The 24,300-nt window shown below is 38.2% G+C and overlaps 1 protein-coding gene across 1 annotated transcript; it reads left to right on the top strand.

Moving 5' to 3' along the window:
* Positions 1-211: 211 nt before the first annotated feature.
* Positions 212-23,863, top strand: KIF2C (kinesin family member 2C; the record flags this gene model as incomplete). Its single annotated transcript, XM_081325866.1, has 21 exons — positions 212-275; positions 1,894-1,988; positions 4,832-4,936; positions 7,456-7,501; positions 9,055-9,177; positions 11,582-11,701; positions 12,176-12,276; positions 13,254-13,353; positions 14,446-14,496; positions 14,971-15,133; positions 17,598-17,688; positions 17,978-18,041; positions 18,534-18,625; positions 19,381-19,523; positions 20,723-20,927; positions 21,105-21,215; positions 21,643-21,710; positions 22,239-22,347; positions 22,427-22,537; positions 22,769-22,892; positions 23,426-23,863. The coding sequence occupies 21 exons, from the start codon at positions 212-214 to the stop codon at positions 23,503-23,505; spliced, it is 2,166 nt and encodes a 721-aa protein (XP_081181992.1). The 3' UTR covers positions 23,506-23,863.
* Positions 23,864-24,300: the final 437 nt, after the last annotated feature.

The following is a 24,300-nucleotide window of genomic DNA, read 5'->3' as shown; positions in this document are numbered from 1 at the left end:
ACGAGAGGATCCCCCGCTGCATGCTGGGAGATGTAGTTCTGCAAAACGGTTGAGGTCTCCCGACGGACGTAGTTTCCCGGCAGCCTTTTCGGCGCGCCGCATTCAAAGCGGCGGCAGTTGGTTGAGTGCTCTTGTCCGATACCGGGTTTTTTTTTGAAAGAGGGGTTGCTAGTCTGCAGACGTCTGAGGTTTATTTCTCTGGTAGTATAAGATGGATTCCAACATTTACAAGTGCCTTCAGCCTGGGTTATCGATTAATATCGAACGCAGCAATGGTGAGTGCCGAGAGGAGAAATGCGATTTGTTCTGGAGTGTCTTTTGCCTCCTTCCGTAGCCTGGATGTTCCCGGGAGGCTCCGTGAGATTAATGCTCATGGCGTTAATCGCTTGCCTGTAATGCAGAAACCGGACTAAATGCCAGACTGTTCCCCTCTCCGGGTTCTTCTGCCTTGCCGCCCCCTCAGCTGCTTCTGAGTCAAAGAAGCAACTTAAAACTCCCGTTTTGCCCAATGTTACTCGCTGGGACTGGCTAGCGCAGGGGTAGGCAACCTCAGCTCTTTTATGACTCATGGACTTCAACTCCCAGAATTCCTGAGCCAGCAGGAATTCTGGGAGTTGAAGTCCATGAGTCATAAAACAGTCGAGGTTGCCTACCCCTGGGCTAGCGGGTTGAGCGTGTGCTGAGCCAAGTACCTCCATGTGGCTCGCTCCTTGGTGCTTAGATCAAGGGGTGGAGAACTATGGTCCTTTTATGACTTGTGGACTTCAACTCCCAGAATTCCTGAGGCAGCTTGGCTGCCTCAGGAATTCTGGGAGTTGAAGTCCACAAGTCATAAAGGAGCCATAGTTCCCCACCTCTTTTTGTAGAACAACCAGGCGATAATTTCCGATGAGAATTTTATTGATACTTATTTTCCCCCCCCTCTTGCAGAACATATAAAAACATGGCCTGTATAACATGGTTTAATGTTCAGAATCTTTGGAGTCCCTATTGTTTCAGCTGGAGATGATAGTTATGTAGGTGCTGTGGATAAGGCTTGTAAATAACTGGCTTTTTCACAAGGAGATAGATACACTATACTCCCTGTGGGGGGAACTGAAAGGAGCCAGATCAGTGTTTTCTAGATTTCATGAGAAGTGACTTTAATAAGCTAAGGGGGGGAAAAAATAGGAATGATTTCATGGGTAGGAATTCTGAGGGGAAAGCCAATTTAGGAAGGTTGAGAAATCACATGACTGCATTTTGGGTGCATGGCGTCTGGTCAATATTTATGGCCATTTGCAGTATCCTGACCACAATTTACAAATTTTGGGCCAGAAACCGGCATTTACCTCCAGTTTCTGGATAAAAAAAAGACTATTGTGGACGGAATGGGACAACTCATCACGGCCAACTTGCTGTGGCCAACTCATCTTGGCCGACTCCACGGGACAATTTGCCATGGTCAACTTGCCATGGGACAACTTGTTGCAGAACAATTTAACAATTCAGTTTAATTATTTAAAATAAATTATTTTAATTTTAGTCATTCACATTTCATCCTCCTTTTGCATCTTTTCTTTAATGGATTTATTCCACCATTTCTTTGATATTAGTGTAACTCTTGTCACGCAGTGAATTGTCCCATGGAGATTAGGCTGTGGCAATTTGTCCCAAAGAGTTGGCCATGACAAGTTGGCTGCGGTGAATTGACTGTGGTGAGTTGGCCATGGCAAATTGTCATAGACTCATGTTATTTTTTAATTTCTTATTAACTAACCTTTATGAAAATTTCCTTCTGTTATTTTCTAGCCCTTATTATAGTACTTTTCTGAAATATCTTTTATACGTACACACAATTAATATAAACATAATAATTAAATATAATAAAATAAATATAATATTGTATTTTAGGTTCAGTCCATGGTGCAACTATCAAAAATATAAGTCTGGAAAAAATGACTGTATCTGTAGAATGGATTGAAAACAACAGTGTCAAAGGGAAAGAGGTGAGTATTTGAAAGTATGACCTATTTAGCACACTTTTCTTCCTTAATTATGAGTTGAAGCCTGCCTCAAATCATCTATAAAACAGGTTTATGTAGAATTAGTAAGATAAGTCTAACTGGAAATTATTAAATATAGATTTCAAGGTTACTTTGTCCACAGCTATTCTTTTCTCATTTGATAATAGGAAGAGGGGTTTTTTTTCATTCTTTTTGTTGAAGACCAACTAAGTAGCAGTTTCTCTAAAAATGTTGACATTTTCTTATTGGAAATTTTAAATGGCAGTGTATTTTAAGGAATCATAGAAACTGTACATTGCTGAGATTGCTTATAAGATAAAGCATACATAAATGTTTTATGTCAAATGAATTTGAGTACAGGTAGTGCTCAACTTATGACCACAATTGAGCCCAAAATTTATGTTGCTAAGTGTTAAGTGAGTTTTTTCTTGCCACATTTGTTAACTGACAACTGCAGTTGTTAAATTAGTTGTTAAGTGAATCTGCCTTCCCCATGGACTTGGCTTGTCAGAAGGTTGAAAAAGGTGATCACATGACCCAGGGACATTTCAACCATCATAAATGTGAGTCAGTTGTTAAGCATCCGAATGTAAATCACGTGACCATGGAGATGCTGCAATGGTCATAAGTCTGAAAAATGGACATAAATCCACTTTTTTCAATAAACCAAAACTTCGGTCACTAAGTGTTGTAAGTCGAGGACTATCTGTATTCCATGAAGAGACAAAGTCCTTAAAGAAACAGAGATACAACTTCTACAAGCCATGGATAGAGTCTCCAGAATTATTTGAAAAGTTGCCACCAAATTTATAATTTAAATTAAGAATAAAAAAATTTGAGCATCCTGAATCGCCAACTTAGAAATAGACTTTATATATCCCTATATACTTTCAAGCAAAACTGAGTAATCATCATTATATATATTTAGCAACATTTCAATATGTTAACAGTTTATCGTTTGACTCTGATAAGTACATAATATATCTGCTCGTGATGAATGTAATAATTGGGTTATGACTGTACAGTGTTGTTTCTAAGTTGCCTGTATTGCATGTGCAATAGAGCACTAAGGACCTATCTCCCAGCACTGCCTTATTTATTTTTATCCCACCTTTTTTATACTTATGTATAAATAATTTAAGATGGTGAACATACATAGTACTCCTTCTTCCGCCTATTTTCCCCACAACAACAAGCTTGCAGAAAGAGTGTTGGGTCCAAAGTCACCTAGCCAACTTTCATGCTTAAACTAGGACTAGAACTCACTGTCTTGGTTTCTACCCTGGTGCTTTAACCACTAGACTAGACCAAACTGACTCTCATATGTAGTGCATTGTAATTAATGTGACACAAAATAGTAACTATTAAATCAATTATATTTGTTTTAAATATCAAAGAAATGAAATCTATTTGTCTTACTATATTGTTTTCTTGCTATTTGTTTAAGAGATGCACCACTAGCACCTAGTGTGTGGTCCCTTACCAGAAATAGATTCTGTTACATACTAGTGTATTAAGGCAACAAAAATAACTAGTTCTCTTATTTGCCCACTGTATATACTCCAATTATTGTTGAATAGCTTCTCCTGCTATATGTCATATATTTATACATATGTTTCCTGCTATATATTATATCATACAGCAGGAATTCTAAAAGCAAAGGGTTGAATTAGTAAGTTGGCTATTTAGGCTACAGTACTAAGGGACGCGGTGGCTCAGTGGGTTAGGACGCTGAGCTTGTCGATTGGAAGGTCGGCAGTTTGGCGGGTCGAATCCCGAGTGCCGCGTAGCAGAGTGAGCGCCTGTTACTCGTCCCAGCTTCTGCCAACCTAGCAGTTCGAAAGCACGTAAAAATGCAAGTAGAAAAATAGGGACCACTCCGGTGGGAAGGTAACAGCGTTCCGTGCGCCTTTGGCGTCTAGTCATGCCGGCCACATGACCACGGAGACGTCCTCGGACAAGCGCTGGCTCTTCGGCTTTGAAACGGAGATGAGCACCGGCCCCTAGAGTCGGAAACGACTAGCACCCATGTGCGGGGGAACCTTTACCTTTTACCTTTTTACTAATGTAGTAGTTGGGAGTTGTTATACTTAATATGACAGGGTTTATCATCAGGATAAACACAACTGGGATTAAATTATCGTGTAACATGCATATTAAACATATACATATAAATCATTAATTTGATATAATGTATACATTGAAATCAAAACCTACTGCTTTATTAGTGGCAGTTTTCAGAAGCCAATATAATACCTGTAGAAACCAAGATTCATGTGCTTGGTTTAGGTGGCTTACAGATCAAGAAAATGGCTGTTAGAATATTGCAGCAGTAGTAATAGGATTGTGATGTCATTCTAAGTTCAAGCAAGTAGACTTGGTGGTTATGACATTCACTGTACTTCTGTAAATGCATAAAACTGAAGGAGAAGTCATCTGCAGAAGTTTATTGTTTTTGTCTTGGATAGTGAATACCCTTTTTGTAATGTCAGTCTTTCTTAAAATTAACGTTCGGTAAGTAGTAATACTTGCACTGTCTTACAGTAAATATTAAGAAATCATTGGGATGTACTAAGATTTAAAGCATTTGTGGTCAATGGCTTTCCCACAATCTTGAAATACTGTATACTACCTCTCATGGAACTGTGAAAATGATATTGGTTGACAGGTCAGTTAATATCTTAAAAATCACTGAAACAATAATTTTACTGCTTAATTTGCCGTGCCAAGCAAATTATTGATTTGATTGAATTGATGTTTGAGATTCATGCTTAAGCATATTTTAGTTTTTTCATTGTTTTGTGTGTTTTTTTTCCTATTTGAAGATTGACTTTGATGATGTGATAGCAAGAAATCCAGAACTGTCTACAGCTGCAGTAGTTGCTGATGCAAAAGAGAGAATTCTAGTTCAGAACAATGTAACTGTACAGGTATATTAATCTCAAGTTATTTCTTTGATTCTTGATTAAGTATCATGATATTTAAAATAGGTAAATTCAAGCAGTGAATTTACATTATATATATATATATATATATATATACACACGCACACTTCTGGTTTTCATATGACACTGTTTTTGGAAACAATGATTTTTCTCTTACCTGAGTTTAATTTTTACACCTCCTCTCCAAGCCTTTCTGTGCTTCCCTTTCATGTCTATATCCCTGCTCAGTTATCCACAAATCTTCCCCAGTCTGAACTACACAGCCCACACACTATCCCTCTTGCTTGCGCCATGTCTCCTTCACCACATCCCCTTCATGCACCCACTCACATACACTCCCCAACCCATGCTGAATCCCCTGGGCAACATCCCCACCTGATTGGCACTTCTTCCACACTCCTGTGCATCTTGCCCATCCTGTTGCTTCCGTTTGCACACACATTTATTTGCACAGCACCTCTCTTGCACCCTCTTGCATCCTTCCTGACCCCATGTGGTACCTCTTGTGCACTCTCCTCAGTCTTATGCGGTGCCGCCTCTGCCTTTTCCCTCACTTGGCAGCAACCACGTACCTTCCTGCCAGTCTGGAACTTCTAAATTCCTGCCAGTTTCCCCACTGATTTTGTTGGAGCAAGCTTGTAGGGAACGTTAGAAATGCTGATCGCATGACCACAGCACTATGGTAGTGCTCAAGCCCCTACAATTTTTCTAAATTTCAATCCCATGGGAGTCAGGGGTCCTGGATTTTGGATGCAGTCTTTAAGTTAGCCCATTTGAAGCACATTGATTCAAAAAAAAATTGATGCATCGTTTCACCCAGTTGAAGGTTACAAACAGACAAATCATAAATCATAACCCTAGTAAACAAAAAGGGCATTTTCACAAACCAGCAAAACATTTTTTCCCCAGCTGATAGTACATTTGGAATACTATTTATGTTTTGCCAAATGTGTGGAAAGAAAAGAAATCGGCTGGGGCTTCCGGTTCCTGTTGAGCAGCGAAGCAGGATTTGGAATGCCGAGCCCTTCAGCTGAATTTCTTTCTGTTTGGGGACCCTAAAAGGGCCAGGAGCTGCCCCGGAGAGGTGGCAATGAAGGAAGTAAGTCCCAGAGACTTAGGAGAGACGGCGGTCTCCCCAAACGGTCCAGGAGAAGCATTTGTTTGAATATGGTTAAAGAAATAGAAAAACTTTGGAATATACTACATTTAGAGGGATGAATTTTCCAACTAATATGCTTCTTTCGCTTCTGTAAAGAAAAAAAGCTGAAATGACTTAAATAAAGCAAATGTTTTAGGTAGTTAAATGTGACTGAATTTAAGAAAAGTATAAAAAAATGTTTTGAATTAGAGTTAAGGGATTAGATGACTAGATCTATTGAATGGAATGCTTAAAGATTAAATAGATTAAATATATTCTCAGCTATGGTTAAAAAGAAGAAGAAATTGAGGAAATATATATTAACAGGGGGACGCGGTGGCTCAGTGGGTTAGGACGCTGAGCTTGTCGATCGGAAGGTCGGCAGTTTGGCGGGTCAAATCCCGAGTGCCGCGTAACAGAGTGAGCGCCTGTTACTCGTCCCAGCTTCTGCCAACCTAGCAGTTCGAAAGCACGTAAAAATGCAAGTAGAAAAATAGGGACCACTCCGGTGGGAAGGTAACAGCGTTCCGTGCGACTTTGGCGTCTAGTCATGCCGGCCACATGACCACGGAGACGTCCTCGGACAAGCGCTGGCTCTTTGGCTTTGAAACGGAGATGAGCACCGGCCCCTAGAGTCGGAAACGACTAGCACGCATGTGCGGGGGAACCTTTACCTTTACCTTTATATTAACAGGAGGGATATATATTTTAAGTAGTGTGTTATTTCTTATATCTCATTGCTTTTGCTTTTTTCTCCTTTTCGTTTCTCTCTTCTTTTTTCTTTCTCTTTTTATTCTATCTATTTTTTAAGAAATATAAAAATGTGAGAGGGCTTATATGGAAAAAATAGAATTAAATCTGCCAATGTAAATGTAATTAATCGTTGAGAAAATTGTCACTAGTAAGAATATTTAGAACTTGGTGGGAGAAATAAACTGAAATAAGTGTTGTAACAGGATTTATGATAAGGCAACCAAAATGACTAATAATATGAATATGATTATTATTCTTTAGGAATATTGGAAAAACTATATACTCAACTGTTATTTATCAAATAATAAGAATTGCATTAACTGATCTATCTTCAGGACATAAGTACTTTTTTTCTCATGTTCAAGATCATGTGCTTCAGCCATCAGGTTTCTTAGCTATTGTAGGTGATAAAGGAATTCTGTGCACTCTTTCCTCCTCCCCCACAATCAACTTCTTCACAACCAACCTAAAAATATCACCCAGTAAATTAATTTTTCAAGAGAGTAATTTTCATTGTTGGTGTGTTTTCCATGTGTTTTCAGCAATACAGACAGACACAGACACACACATGCTTTTGTTATTTATTAAATTGGAACTTTTTATTTTATTTTAGAGACAAAATCGCAGAACAATTTCAAAAATCCCTGGTCCCAAAGAAGGTAAAAAAGTATTTTAATTGCCATAAATATTACAAATAGTTCCAGTCTTCTGACCTGAAAATGATTTCCTGAAGCTAGTCATGTGGCACGTGATCAGTAACAATAAACTGTGTAAGCCTCTTAATTCTGTATAGCTATGTCCATGTCCAAGCAAGGATTTGGACAAGTATTTTATGTTTAGGATTTTCGTAACTGCAATTTAGTATGACATCAACAATGTCACTCCTACTGAATATGTGTCATAACAATATGATTGTTCACTACTATTTAAACCATTGTATTTTTTATTATACTGTAATAATTTACTTTTATTTTCTTAAGAGCTAGAACATTATAAAGATATAATACAGAGTGATTAATCTTTTCAGCAAATGATCTTAATACCCAAATTCATATCCCTTGAGCAAATCTCCACTTGCTTAGTAGGATTTTCTTTCTGTTTTATACCTCTATAATCCGCTAGCAGTGATTGTTTTGCTGATGAAACAACACAATGAATTTTCCAATTAAACATTAGTGATATTTTGCTTCTACCATATATTAATGTGAAGTAGGTGTGGAATTATACTCTGAGGGTTGGAAATACTTGTTTTTATTACTTATTTGAATATTTCTCAAAATAGCATGTTACTTTAGACTTGAAAGGTTCTGTGCATTACATCCTTCTCTACATTAAGGGACACTATATAATAACAGGAACATAAGTGCAAAAATTGAATAGTGAACCTTGAATGAGGGAGGAATTGATTTTTTTCCACATCAAAAAAGGTTGGTAAATGAACAGCATTATAAAATGATGATCAGTATACTAGAGTCAAACTGATAATTTCACCAAAAGAGTTTTATGAATCTGTGACTCTTGTGATGTGATATGAACATAAGAAGCAAGGAAAATTGTGTTAAGGAATTCTCCATTGATTTGACTTTGATCAAAGGTTAATATCACACACCCCTAAAAAGCATGACACCACTGAGAGTATTTTATTGGTCTCAAACTTCATCTACTTCCAGTTCTTGTCTTCAGGCATAAAGTTGAGGACTTTTGCTCATTTTTTAAATCTTTAATTGATTAACCATGTCATATTTCTGACTGATGTATTAAATCTTCTGATAGTATATTTCATTGTAAGCCATAATTTCAAATCTCTTTCATAATTATCTTATTTCAGTAGAAAAGTAGGATTTAAAATAGTTAAGTGCATCTTTAGTAATGGAATAACATAAATTTAAGCCCCAAGATATGTGTTCTTCTGAGGTTTACAACTGTTGATTATGGATCTTCAAATGCCAGTGCTCAGAGTTTGACTCAAGAACAACAAATCCCATAAAAATGACATAGGAAAATTAAATTATTCCACATTTTTGTACACATGGATAGAAACTTGTCATTTGAATAGTGAGTATATGTTACATTGTTAGATCCCATATACTCTGACATCAGCTATATCCTCCCTCCCCACATTCACAGTCTTAGATTTGCTTCATTAAACCAATTTCTATCTTGGCTGCATACTGTTAAGATGCTTCCTAACAATATTTTGTTCTTTGCTTAGCACCGAGGTTCCAAGGCAGCAAAATGTCGGTCATAGCAGAACTACCAAACACTCCTCTGGAAAATGATATGGAGGTAGAAACCTCTGCTTCTGTACCAGCTCGAAGCCAGTCAGCTCTTCCTGGTGAGTTTGGATTAGTATAACATATTCTGACCATATATTTAATTTATGCAAGTAAACTGGAGAAAGATATTGTTCATTTCTCAATATTCTCAAACATCTTATAAATCAGTGTTTTTGAATGCTCCCCTAAATATTTGAAAATGGATTGACATTTTAGTCTAATGCCAACTTTTTTTTAACCTTCTAATTGCAAAACTAAACATTTGCTTCTATTGTCTTGATCAGATATTTTATATCAAGTAGTTTGATATAGTTTGGTTTGTCACTGGAAGGCTGCAGAACACTATTGCAACTACACAATTGGTTTATTTCATTTGTCTTCCTAATTTGAATCCTATAGTTTGGTGGCTAACTTTATATAGCCAACTAGCCAAATGTTATAGACTTCAGTGATCATGTGTTGGACACTATCTCATTATTTCATGCAGGATCACAAACACCAAAAAATAAACTCTCTCTCTCTCTCTCTCTGTGTGTGTGTATGCATAAATGCATATATATACACATACACAAATATATATATTACAATTGTGTGATATTGAACAAGGATGCACTTCTTCCAGGAAGGATTTGACTTGCAAGAGCTTGATTGCTTTTAAGTGAAAAAAGTTCAAATTTTAGGTTTTTAAAATGTTGAGCCTATGAGTGCCATTTGGTGTCATTTTGGTTTAGAAGAATGTTGAGAAAATCTGGGGAAAATATATACCGTATATACTTGAGTATAAGCCGACTCGAGTATAAGCCGAGACCCCCAATTTCACCCCCCAAAACTGGAAAAAGTTATTGACTCGAGTATAAGCCGATCCGCCGTTCTGCAAGCCTCCGCCGCCGGCGGAGGCTGGATCCGCGCTCTGCAAGCCTCTGCCGCCAGCAGAGGCTCGATCCGCCATTTTGCAAGCCTGAATACACAGGAATACCCTGTGTGGCCGCGGCTCTCGGGGAAGCCCTGGCTGTCCGCTTCCTCGCTCCACGCTGCCATTCGGGGCCCGCGCGTTTCCCGGGCAAATAGCGGCGCCCAGCAGGCGAGGAAACACGCCCGCTCCAGTCGCCCCCCCTTCCCTCAGGAGACGCGAAGCAAGTGACCGCCCGGAGCTTACCGAGGACTTGCGCGCGGCCGAGGCTTCGGTGCTTCCAGGATCGCGTGCACCTCTCCCAAGCCGCCGCCGTCCGGAGACCTGCCGAAGTTTGGGGAGGTTTGGGGAGGTGCGCGCGCACCTCCCCAAACCTCCCCAAACGTTTGGGCACCTCCCCAAACCTCCCCAAACGTCGGCAGGTCTCCGGACCTCCGCGCCCTGACTGCCTGCTTCTTTCCACTGCGGAAAGAAGCAGGCAGGCAGGGCGCGGAGGTCCGGAGACCTGCCGACGTTTGGGGAGGTTTGGGGAGGTGCGCGCGCACCTCCCCAAACGTCGGCAGGTCTCTGGACGGCGGTGGCTTGGGAGAGGTGCGCGCGATCCCGGAAGCACCAAAGCCTCGGCCGCGCACAAGTCCTCGGTAAGTTTTTTTTTTGACTGGAGTATAAGCCGAAGTGGAATTTTTCAGCCCAAAAAGTGGGCTGAAAAATTCGGCTTATACTCAAGTATATACGGTAAATAAAGATGTATTTTGGACTGTAGCCAAGAAATTAAAAGACGCTTGCTCCTTGGGAGGAAAGCCATGGCAAATCTAGACAGCACACTAAAAAGCAGAGACATCACCCTGTCAACAAAAGTGCTTATAGTCAAGGCTATGGTCTTCCCAGTTGCAATGTATGGCAGTGAAAGCTGGACCATAAGAAAGGCTGAGTGCCAAAGAATTGAAGCCTTTGAACTATGGTGCTGGAGAAGACTCCTGCGAGTCCCTTGGACTGCAAGGCGATCAAACCGGTCAGTCCTAGAGGAGATCAACCCTGACTGCTCTTTAGAAGGCCAGATCCTGAAGCTAAAACTCAAATACTTTGGCCACCTAATGAGAAGGAAGGACTCACTGGAGAAGAGCCTAATGCTGGGAAAGATTGAGGGCAATAGAAGAAGGGGACGCCAGAGAATGAGGTGGCTGGATGGAGTCACTGGAGCAGTAGGCGTGAGCTTAAATGGACTCCAGAAGATGGTAGAGGACAGGAAGGCCTGGAGGAACATTGTCCATAGGGTCGCGATGGGTCGGACACGACTTCGCAACTAACAACAACAAATTTTGGACTAGATTCTGGTGGCATAAAGCAAATGCTTAAGTACCATTTGGCTAATATTTTTTTCTGTAAGGATGGCAGAGGATAATTAAATTCTGGATATCAATTTGACAATGAGTCAAGGGAGAAATTGGAGGCCTTTTATGAGTTAATTTTTCTCTTTCTCTGAATTAAATATTATAAGCCATTGTGCTATTTTTTTATGCTGCCTTTTAACCAGTAGCTTCTTTCTTCAACAGTTGTACGAGCTCGAACTAGAAGTAATTATTCTTCTGATAGATGTAGTATACAACCTAATGGTAATGAAGTGACAGAAGAACCTCCACAGTCTCTCAGAATTGTGTCTGCTGCCATTCAAGGTAGAAGAATGTGTTCAGGTTTCCACCTTAATTCTGTCTCTTTAGTGAATAGTATTCAATCTGGCAGAGAGCCTCTGTTACTGTCTCCTTTATGGAGCTGGTGAATTGATAACTGAGTATGTTAATTAAAGCTTAGCTTTTAAGTTGGATTGATTTTACCAGTCAAAAATTTTAAAAAAATTCAGCTCTGCAATTTGGAGTATTACCTCACATATTCGAAATACACTCAGCTGACCAATTCTGTCTTTTAAATGTAGTAGTAGGTGGAGCTACTGGTCATGCTGTATAAAATATATAAATTTTAACCTATATATGTATACTTTATTATAAGTTAATATTATTAACTGATATTTTCCCTAAGGGCAATAAAATGGTGAACTTTTCAGTTATTCAGGCCATCCTGAACATGTATAGATAGAATAGCAATTTTGAATATAGTTTGGTTTTTGTCAATAATAACACTGCTTTCTCTAGCTCGGAGGAAATCTAATATTGTAAAGGAAATGGAAAAAATGAAAAATAAAAGGGAAGAGAAAAAAGCCCAGTTTTCTGAAATAAGAAACAGGCGTGCACAGGTAAGAATATGTTGCTTAATTCTTCAATTAAATGTTCTATATGATGTTTCATTTAACAGCTGAATGCAGGTAACATAAAATATTTTTCCATTCATGCAAAATATTTTGTGTTTCATGAATATTTTCCATAAAAAATTAATTCTGCATTCGGTGAGTAATGTCCAACAATATAGTTCCACACACGAGGTACTTGCAACTGACAGGATGTTCCCTAGCTATAAGGACTACAACAACAAACATTCTGGAAAATTAATCTTCTGTATTGGAAGTAGTATTTAGTGTTGTCAGGTGAAGAATTCAGTTGAGTTCAGTTCAGTTCAATTAAACTCACCACCCCACAGCATCAGAATCAGTGTGACACGGGAAATATAACGTTCTACAGTACTTTGTGATATCTTTTTGGAACATTAGGGGGATCTTTTTGCACTGTACTGGCTATACTCCTGAAAAAAGATTTAGGACTGATGTATATTGCAATAAGCGATCTGGGAATGCCGACTTCTTTAGATTAGCCATTTCCCAACCTTGACAGCTGCCAGATGAGTGGTCTTCATCTTCCAGAATTCTTCGCAATGGCTGTGCTGGTTGTGAAATTCTAGGAGCTGAAGTCCATATCTCTGGAAGTTGGGAAATTCTGATTCAGGCCAAGGTCTATAAAGTCCTGGCCTTCCAGATGGTGGTGCATTGTCATTCCAAGCATTGCTTATGATTACCCAAACTGTTAATGAGAACTATGCTTCAACAGCATCTGCTTTCCTATTTGTACAAGCAGATTAAATTATTACCTGATAAAGCTTCTATAAAGAAGACTACAGTCCAAGTAATACAACAGAAAACTTCTAGCTGGAATTTTTTGCTTAATTATTCACTTTTCTATATTCCCTCTATTTTCAAATTAGCATTTCATATAGTTAAGAGGGGAAAAAAATTGGATCCTTGGTTGTCATTAATCTAAGACCACCTATTTTATCTTACAGGAATTTGATAGTAGTTGTCCAAATTGGGATTTTGCACGAATGGTTAAAGAATATCGAAGTACTATTAATTGTCAATCATTATCAATGAATGATCCAGTAAGTAAAGATATGTAAACTATCTTAAATGTCTTCATTATTCATAAGGTGTACTTACAAATAATTAATTTAAAGAGGAAAAGATAGCAATTTAGATTTCACTAGATGTAGGAGATGATCAGGCTGAGCCTGAGTCAGGGGTCAAACATGTCATCAGTCCCTTTGCGCCGCCAAGAGATCTAAGTCCAGCCCACCTTGAATTCCTTTGTATTCATAACTCCCGCTAATTTCCCTTGACCATTAGTAGTTCAGATTCTTGTAGAGAGCTTAAGCTTGTAATAAATCTTTATATTCATTTGAACTGCCTGAATCTCTTGGTTTCTTCGGCACTTAACATTAGACTATTTTTAATTTTCCTTACAATATTTGTGAATCTGCTTTGTGCAGATAACTTATGTCAGTGAGAGCAACTGAAATATTTGTAATTTTGGATGCTTTGTTATGTGTTTATAGGGGTAGGGCAGGGGTAGGCAACCTCGGCTCTTTTATGACTCATGGATTTCAACTTCCAGAATTCCTGAGTCAGCTATGGGGTAGGGGAAACTAACAATTGTTATATTCAGCATTCTGCAGATTTAAATTCCTGAAAAAGATTTTTGAGCATATATCATCTGATGCTATGATAATACATAGGGAGTTTTCTTAGATTTCATGATGTTTTGAAAGAACTAATTTTTTTTAAGTTAAAATCTTCATTACATCAACACTACTATTTTCAATCTCTATTCATAATAATAATAATAATGTTTTTTTATCCTGCCTTTTTATATAAAACTCAAGGCAGAGAACATATCTTGCTTCTTATTTTTCCCCACAACAGCCTTGAGGCTCACATTTTGTTATGCTTTTTTATGCTTTTTGTTCTTAAAACGTGCATGGATTCTGGGGTGCCACTAGTCAAGATGATGGCCACAACTACACAGTCAAAACCCTGGCTGTTTTTGATGTGTGTCATAAAAAGGTGGTAGATATAGCTGTGCCTGAATTATTAACTTTTTTGATATTCCCCTCCCTCACATGGACAACCCTGATGGATTAGTGAGAAAAGTTTTCTGAACATGTCCCTTAATGCAATCTGCAATTTTTTTTAAGATAGAAGAGCACAGAATTTGTGTCTGTGTGAGAAAACGACCCTTAAATAAGCAAGGTAAGATGATACTCAATACTTTTCACATTTTCACATATTCATATTTCAATTCACTATTGTTCCTCATAATGGGTTCTTTATGTCTTCAAATATTATCCGTTGAAAGCTAGTGTACTGTTAACTGAGTTAAAATATCATTTTAAAGCAATGTCAAACAAAAACGAAACCAGGGAAGAATACATTACACTACTACTAGACCTCTTGAACAAACCTCCTTGGGGGCGCAGTGGAGAGGAGTTATAATTTATCACATCTAATTTTAATTATCCTATCACTTTTCAACTAAAGCAAATGTCATTATTTAAATTGTTTTCTTACACTTCCCATAGCAATCACGAATTGTGTACTAAGGCTATTGATCTTCTGCAACAGTAATCATCCAAACTATTGTCTTCCTAGCATATTAAAATGTTTGTGGGATTAACAAAGTCCTATTCATGGAATTTTTCCCCCTACCTTTTTCCTTGCAAACAGAACTTGGAAAGAAGGAATGTGATATAATCACTGTTGTTAGCAAGAACAGCATCCTGGTGCATGAACCAAAGATGAAGGTGGATCTGACAAAATATCTTGAAAACCAATCTTTTCGATTTGACTTCTCGTTTGATGAAAAAGCTACCAATGAGATGGTTTACTGGTAATGCATTTTTTTCCCCTGGCAGAACAGTGACACTTTGCAAGGTTAACGATAGATATTGAGGAATGTATCATACATGATGGTTTCTGAGTGCTATGCTGCCAAGAGACTTTGTGGAATAAGACTTTTGCTCTTTGTATTTGCTGTTATACACGTATCTTTTTTTATTTTAAACACCTTTCTTATCCCTATACGTGGCATGTGTCTTCCTTAATCTCAGGTCTTCTACCAGAGGCCTGGGAATTTGAGAGTTCTGCGCAGTATCTTAGCTGTTCCTAGCATTGCACTCTTTGGACAGAGAGCTGTGATGTTGTTCCAGGGATCTGTTGAGACACTCCCCCAACTTAGGAGTCACAGCCCTGAGTGCTTCTACCACTAGGAGCACTTTAATCTTTACTTTCCATGTTCTCTCTAGTTCTTCCATAAGGCCCTTCTCCACAACCTGCTCCAGTTTCTCATACTCCTTCCTTACATTGCTGCCCTTTGGCACTGCTGTAATCTATCACCACTGCTGTCTTCTGGTTTTTGCCTTCTACCATGATGACTGGTTGATTGGCCAGTACCTACCTGCCTATCTGGATCTAGAAATCCCACTGGATCTTAGCCCTGTGATTCTCCACAACCTTCTGTGGAATCTCCAGTCTGGACCTAGGAAGTCTAGCCCATGTACTGTGCAGATGTTCCTGCACGCAATGCCAGCTATTTGGTTGTGCCGTTCAATGTATGCTGTTCCTGCCTGCATCATACATCTTGCACTATGTACTGCAGTATCGGAGATCTCTCTGTAGCCTTCACCTTGGATCCTAGTTAGTGTGGTAGACTCCTGCTTTTATGGATCTGGTGCTTCGTGTTTGTTCTTGTACTGCCTCAATGCTGTCTTTTAGTGCAGCCCTTTCCAGCCACTGGTAGGATTCATCTGTCTGTTGATGGTACATCAGATGCAAGATCTTGTCTTGCTATGGCACCTCTTCTGCTTGATCTTCCTCCCATTTCTATTGTTGACTCAGGAATTCTCTGTTTTTCCATTACTATTCAGTTTTTGCTATGGGTGGCTCAGCTTTCCAGTTGGGAGTACATTTTGGATGGTTCTTTGAAGAAAGAGGACACTTATCTGCTTGTCCTCTACTTCTCTAGTATACCTGCTTAGCCTAGTAGCCAGTGCTGTGAGCCTTTGTTTAGCAGTTTCTAGGGCCTCAGATGGAGTCAGTCCCTTGAACTTTTTCATTAGCTGAGTCTTATCCTTAATCTTATGTCCTTTCGTAATTCTATCTGCTGACTATCCTCTCTCTTAAATTGCCTTAATCTTAGCCTCTAATATTTTTTGGTGGGTGGAGGGAGTATGTACTGCTGTTATTTTTGATTGTGTATCCTAGCATCTCCAGAATAACAGCGGCTGTAGTGCACATCCGTTTATTGGTTTGAATTATGGTGGTAGTGGGGATTATTGTGAGGGCTCCTTTGGCATCTTTACCTGATTGGCCAACTATCTTGTTCCTATGTAGATTTAATCTGGAAATGGTTATATAAATTGTTATATATATAATTTATAATTATAAACCTGCCAGAGTCACTGACTGAGATGGGCAACTATAGAAATCTAACAAACAAATATTCTAGCATACTGTCCAATGGTCGTAAATTCATGTCAGTTGTAAAATGTCCAAATTTTGATACGTGACCTTGGGGTTGCTACAATGGTCATGTGAAAAATGGTCATAAGTCCCTTTTTTCAGTGCTTTGGGGCTACTTGTATATATACGTAGTTATTATGTGGGCTTTGCTAACATGAGCTTTGCGCTGGTAAACAGAAATGTTGCCTGTACACTCACATACATGACAGAGGCCAGATTAAGCCTTTGAAGTACCTGCAACTTTTGCAGCATACAGCTACTTTAATGCTTTGAAGAGGGGTGTTTCACCTGTGTTAATGTGTTTTGTAAAGTTTTGTAAACATTTTAAATATTTGCACAGCTGCATTTTGCAGTAATTCTACATTCTGGAATTATAGAATGAAACATTCCAATAAAATACAACTAATATATTTCAAGAAGCCATAGTTCCAGAATCATGATTTGACATAGAGAGCTGTTATAGACGGTTTTTTTTTGGAAGTGATAGAAATTAATCTCCCATGTATCCATGGGCAATCAAGGTTTCTTGAATTCCCCCTTTTTTGCTCACTGGAGAATAGTGAAAATTGTCCATACTTAGTGGAGGATATTCCTGGCAATGGACCTCACTTTTCTTAGAAGGTAATTCTGCTCTTCATTGTCCTATTTCCTTTCTTTGTGTATAACAATAGCATTTGAGTTTTTTACTAAAACAACTTGTGATCCTGAAAATGTCTAGAATTTTGATCTGTGTCAATATTTTATTGACCACAGATGTAATTGCTGCAGATAATATTTTACAGATTGCTTTTTATAGTTTCATTCATTGATGTTTTCTATTTGTTCTTGGTCAGGTTTACTGCTAGGCCACTTGTGCACACTGTTTTTGAAGGAGGGAAGGCTACGTGTTTTGCCTATGGCCAAACTGGTAGTGGAAAAACTCATGTGAGTGTTGGCTTCTGTTATATTTTTAATTTCCATTTCCCTGAATTAGGTAATAACTTGAATAAAGCAGAAATTGCTTCTAAATGATTAACTGAAAAATTCTTGGCTTAAAAGCATGCTACTTTTTACAGAGTTTATAAGAATGCAAACCTGATGAAATTGGTTATTATGTTGGATAGTATCAGCAGTAATTAAAATCTAATCTGCTTGCAAATAATCGAAGTGGTAGATAATGAGATTCCTGTTTAACTGTTAAGATCTTGTCTACTAATATATGTTCCTTTTTTAGACTATGGGAGGAGACTTCTCTGGGAAAGTACAGAAGGCTTCAAAAGGAATATACGCTTTTGCATGTAAGTACTATCACAATTTGAATATTTTAAAAATTAAATCAATAACTTTGGACAGCCTGCTACCCTCCTCAATATTGGACACAGTGCCCAAAATTCCTATAAATGTTACTGCCATATTAATTTTTAATATGAAGGAGGGAGAGCTGTTAAATATATGGGGAAATACCATCTCAACTGAATGCAATTAAATTTTAACTTAAAAAAAGTTTAGGTTTGTCTTGCCCCATACTATGTTTTTGAGTATGGTCTCATGATAAAGTGTTCAAAGACCAAGCATGGCTTATATGCTCTCTGCTGCAAGAACATTAGAGTAGGATGCAAGAAGCCCATGCTAACCTTTCCCCAAGTTACTAGTTAAATATTGTGTGATTGCTAACACCCCTATAGTTTCCAATATAGTTGCTGAAAGAAGCAACTGTGAAAGAACTCGCATGACCTGAAAGTGCATAAGCTTGATACAGTCTTGTTTTGGCATTTTCTTTCTCTTACTAGCACAGGATGTATTCCTCCTTCAGAATCAGCCACGGTATAGGGCCCAAGGCCTAGACATATATGTGACCTTCTTTGAGATATATAATGGAAAGGTGAGGCCATGTATATTTATGTGTTATTCATGAGTGCAAAAAATATATATATAAAGTCTTTTGTATAAAATGTATTGCTGTTAGGGAGTTGACGGGATTGATACTTCTCTTGGCTTGGATAAATGGCAAACTCATTTGGCACTGCTGCATTTCTTGCATGCTCTTTGGTCCTTTTTTTTTTTATTGAAAAGTTTTATCATACATTTTATCTTTAACAAACCCCCCTACCCCTCCCCTATCCCTCCCTCCTTACCCCTCCCCCCCCCGACTTCCCAGAGCTAAGTACAAGGTATAAAAAACAAAGAAAAAAAAAGAATCATAAACAACCATATGCTAACAACCGTAAACTCTAAAATCTATCACTCTCTAGCTCATATAGGATAACTCTTTGGTCCTTCTTTATTAGCCAATGAAACGTGGATTGGTAGATACAGCTTTATCACAGTGTTGTTAACATAGTGATAAGCAGAGACCTTTCAAAACATCTGAATATAGTTTTGTCAAACTATTAACTGGATATGAAGATCCATGCTCATGCTGGATATTTGAATAACGTTATTATGCAAGGAAGGAATCATTACTATAAGAAAAGAATTAAGACAGCTATTGGGTTTAATAATATTGTTCGAGCTGTATATTGCAAATTTTTTTTTTCAGTTGCAGCCCAAAGCTCAGAAGAGACTTGGGCTCTTAAGTGTTTCAGTTTGTACATTTTAGTGTCTTCATTTTAATCGGTTTCTTTTTTCTTATTTCAGTTATTTGATCTTTTAAACAAAAAAGCAAAGCTGCGGGTGCTAGAGGATGGCAAACAACAGGTCCAAGTTGTTGGCCTACAAGAAATGCGTGTAAATTGTGCTGAGGATGTTATCCGAATGATTGAAATAGGAAGTGCCTGCAGGTAAGTTGTTGGGGTTTTTTTGGCCACGTTTTAGCTTAGCCCGTTTCCTGTACTCTTAACATGTCCAGGTCTATTGGGGAGAAGGGACTATTACGTAAGAGCCACGGTTGCACAGTGGTAAGAAAGCAATATTACAGGCTAATGCTGCTGATTGCCAGGAGTTTGATCCTCACCGGCTCAAAGTTGACTCAGCCTTCCATCCTTCTGAGGTCGGTAAAATGAGGACCCAGATTGTTGGGGGCAATAGGCTGACTCTGTAAAGCGTTTAGAGAGGCCTGTAAAGCACTATGTAGCAGTATATAAAAGTATATAAGTGCTGTTGCTATGGTAGAGACTGGGTTTGGCTTAACTCTTAGGATCTAAGTGCTAAGATATCCTATAGCATAGGCACATGATTACAGAATGAAAAGAAACTGTGTTCCAAGGAAACAATCTGCATCAAATTCTATACAAAACATGTTTGTTCTTTTTATATATTTTTAAAAATCCAACAATATTTTGGTTATTAGAAAAAATAATTCTGAAAGAAAGATGAAAAGAATTAGAGGGAGATTAAGGGAGATAATCAAGAGAAGGCATTTTATCATTTAAGTTACACAAGTGTCACTTTGAATAGCAAAGTGTCTTTTTGTGGTCATTACAAAGATTAGTGACCATGATATGCTAACATTTTAATACTTAAATTTGGAACTGGGAACACTAATGGAAATATGATGTTAGATAAGATGGGCCCAAGTTATGGGAAGAAAGATAAAGCATGGAGGACACAGTGCATATTTTTTATCAGAGAATGCAAGGGAAGCTGAGAAAGAAGCTATACTTTAGTGAATTATCTTAGAACAGTGATGGAGGCAAGCCATTGTGGCTTTCTGTCCCTTTTGAGTTCAAAGTAAAGAGAATGGGTATTTTCTTAATGCCTAGTAGATTATTTGAATGCCTACTAGGCACAGAAGTAGAGGACTGTGCATCTCTTCCTTTGACCAGTTAGGACCTTCCCACGTTAAAAGTGAAAATTGAAAGGCAATTAAATTCTGTATCCCTTGTTCCCTGCCTCTCTGACTGCTGTTTGGCCACTGCATCTGGTTGGCTATACCACAGCATAGTGATGTTGACAATAAATTTTTGGTTGGTAAGACTAACCAAAATATACTGTCTTCTACTGATGTATCATGTAATTAGTAATTCTATTATCATTATAGGACATCTGGACATACATTTGCCAATTCCAGTTCCTCTCGATCGCATGCTTGCTTTCAAATTATTCTGCGCAGAAAAGGAAAGCTTCATGGCAAGTTCTCCTTGGTGGATTTAGCTGGCAATGAGAGAGGTGCTGATACATCTAGTGCTGATCGTCAGACACGGATGGAAGCAGCAGAAATAAACAAAAGCTTGCTGGCCCTAAAGGTACAGACTAGAACATAATAGCATTGTTAGTGTATCATTGGCCTCAATAAAGAGCAAAAGTCCTATTGCCCTGTTGCCCAGATAATGTTGGGCCTTCAATCTTTCTTTGCTACTGATTGTTTATGGCTCTGAACACATGGGGAAATTATTATCCTTGCTCCTTTTCCTACCTTTTAGGAATGTATTCGTGCTTTAGGTCAAAATAAACAACATACACCTTTTCGGGAAAGTAAACTTACTCAGGTGCTGAGGGATTCTTTCATTGGAACAAATTCCAGAACCTGCATGGTAAGCCTTTCAGTCCAATTCATACCACAGGTTGTTTTTGTGGGGAATATGGGAGGAGGAATGAGTACTAGGTATGTTCCCTTCGCCATTTTGAGTTACTTATGAAAATAATAAAGGCGAGATAAAAAATTTAAAAAAAACTTGGGTAGGAGGTCTTATGATCTTAACACAAGGTCTTATGATCTTAACTAATCTACACTTTTGGAAAAAGATTTTTAAATGAGGTTGGTCAGGGCATATTTGATTGGAAAAGTTATGAGTTTGTGGGACCCTAAATTCTGAGTAATTATTGTGGAAAAAAAATCTACAAAAGTTTAAATGCATCATTATAAATAAGGACAAGATAGCAGAGGTGTCAGTTCAAGCAGGTAGATTAGCAGAAGGTGAGAGCTGAGTGCAAGCTGGTAAAAATTTTGTTTCCTTTTAGATTGCAATGATTGCTCCAGGCATGAGTTCCTGTGAATATACTCTAAATACCTTGCGATATGCTGATAGGTGAGTGATATCTGAACTTGCAAATATTACCATTTCTTGGGGACAAAACGGGAAAAGAGATTTATGGTTGTTGTTGTTTTAAGATTGCCATTTCTAAATTGGTTCAGGTAGGAGAACCTCATTAGAAATGGCAATTTTTGCCCAGAATTTCCGATACAAAGAAATTGGTGTGTTTTTTTTCCCTTGCTCAAAAAACAGTCTTATCAAAATGTCAAAAAACCCTTCAATTTAGACATGTCTCAGTAACAACTTAATCTCAGGAAGTACTGATTATCAGGACCGTTTGTAGTCAAATTTACAAGGGAAGGAAAGCCTAATACAGTTACTCCCTGCATCAGATAGAAGTTTTCCATTCTGCTCAGTCCGTGTTGCCCTGCTTGAAGAAATGAGTGCAGGATGTTTGTTCATATGAAACAAAAGTTGAAGTACTATTCCTGTGCTGCTTTATCTGTGTTATGTATCACGCTGTCTTGAGTTCTTTATTTCAACAGCTGGACTTGTATTGAAATCCCTCTGCTCTCTTTCCAGAGTGAAGGAACTTCCCAGCAATGGAACAGCTGGTGAGGCACAAAACTGTATGGAAACTGAGAGTGAAGAGTTTGAGATTAGCAGAGAAGAATCAGACCATATTCTTGAAGTATGTATATGCCTAGTTTAAAACCAATTTATTTAGCAAAACAGGTGCAATTGTGCTAATATTTTTTCCTTTTGAATAGCAGCTTTCTGAAGATGAGCTGTCTCCTCATCTGTCCAGTTTTCGTGACGCTCTCACCCGGATTAGTGAACTTGAAGAGAAAGCAATAGAAGAACTGAAGGAAGTCAAGGAGGTATATTTGAATATTCAGATCCTGTTTTCTAAAGTGACTAATATTGTTGAGGTATTATGCTATAGATAATAATATTATGCTTATGTCTGTAGAATGATGCTTATTAACCAAAAAAACCCCCTTCACATATTCTTGCTAATTTGGCAGATATTTTCATTGATTTTTGTCAATTCAGTAAATTTGTTTTATCTCACAAAGCCATCCCAATTTTCTTATATATTCTGTATTCAGAAAATGAATGACTGTAACTATCTCCTGGACATTGCGGAACAGCCAGAATATGACCTAGAGGCCTTTGTGTACCAAACCCAATGCTTCATAAATGAAGGATCCAAAAGCTTCCTCAATCTGAAAGGTACAAAGGCTGCATTTGTATTCATCTTGAATTATTGATTAAGCTTTATTATTACATTTTGCAAAATTCCATTCTAAGCTCTAATTTATTGTTGTTTAGTCACTAAGTCATGACCGATTATTCGGGACCCCATGGACCACAACATGCCAGCCCCCCCATTGTCTCCCAGAGTCCACTCAAACCCATGACCACTGAGTCAATGACGCTATGTCATCCACTGCTGTTCCCTTCTCCTTTTGCCTTCTACTTATAGTTACAGTGCTAGGATGTAAACTAATGAAAGAAACCAGCACCTGTGAGTGTCATTCTAGCACAGAGGTGCTCCCTATTTCAGATGTATAGGGAAAACCAACATTTTCATTTCCATTTGTCCTAGTCCAGTTAATGTTTCTATTTAATGAAGCTTCATGTGGGGCTCATGCGGGGTTATTTCCTTCCAATATAGAAAGGAAAAAAACTTTCTCTGAATTCTCTTACAATCTGGACTTCACTCACTCTGACTTGCCTTTTTTCTTCTTTTCCACTTTCCGCAGAGACTCTAGATGAACTAACGCTAGCCATGCAAATGGAAGAACAAGCCAGCAAGCACCTGAATCAACGTCACCTTCAATAACTGCCCATCTGTTAAATGAACCTTTGCCCCTCACTGTTTGTCTGTCACTTCTTTGGTTGGCAATTAATGCATTTTAAAAGCAAACAGATAATCCAGCCTATCTGCTTTTGAGTGGGTCTTTTAAACCTGATGCAGGAAAGGGACAGCTCTCGGCGTGAAATTTCTGGGACTTTTCCCCCCTCTCTTTTACAGTACTGAAAGCTGCATAGGAGAGACTTGTTAGTGTTACATGTTAAGCATGTGCATATGTCTAGTGTATATAGAATCTTTGACTAAATATTTTTATCTGTTACCACTGAGCACAAACCAGTGAATCTTAAACTGGGTTTGTTGTTCTTAAGATAGAAAAAGCGAGTGAAGCTGTTTAAATAAATTTTTCTGAATTCATTAACTTCTGCCTTGCAAAAGCACTATGACATTTTCTGTAGGTCTCTAGTTTGTTCTGACCTTTTCACTGTGAGTGAAGAATCCAATTGGATGAGTATTCATGGTAGGAGCTGTGCTACTGGATGACACATTTCTTGTTAAATAAGCAAATTTTGCTGTTCCTTTCAGATAGTTATTGTCCAATAATGATTGCCATAAGCACACATAAAGATAGGGGTTATTGACTAAATTTTTTTTAAAAAGCAGTCAACAGCTATAATTAAGCTCAGAACTGAAGGATTCACAAGATAGTAAAAATGCAATTTTACAATCTTGGGGATTGGAAACAACTGAGATAAAGTTAAGATACAGTGCTCTGAACATTGTAATGGATAGATCACTTAGCATGAATATCAACCTTTGCTCTAA

Source organism: Vipera berus (genome assembly GCF_964194415.1).
Source record: "Vipera berus genome assembly, chromosome: 3".
Lineage (NCBI taxonomy): Eukaryota > Metazoa > Chordata > Lepidosauria > Squamata > Viperidae > Vipera > Vipera berus.
Note: the sequence above shows the minus strand (reverse complement) of the source record. Positions and strands in the feature narration are given on the sequence as shown.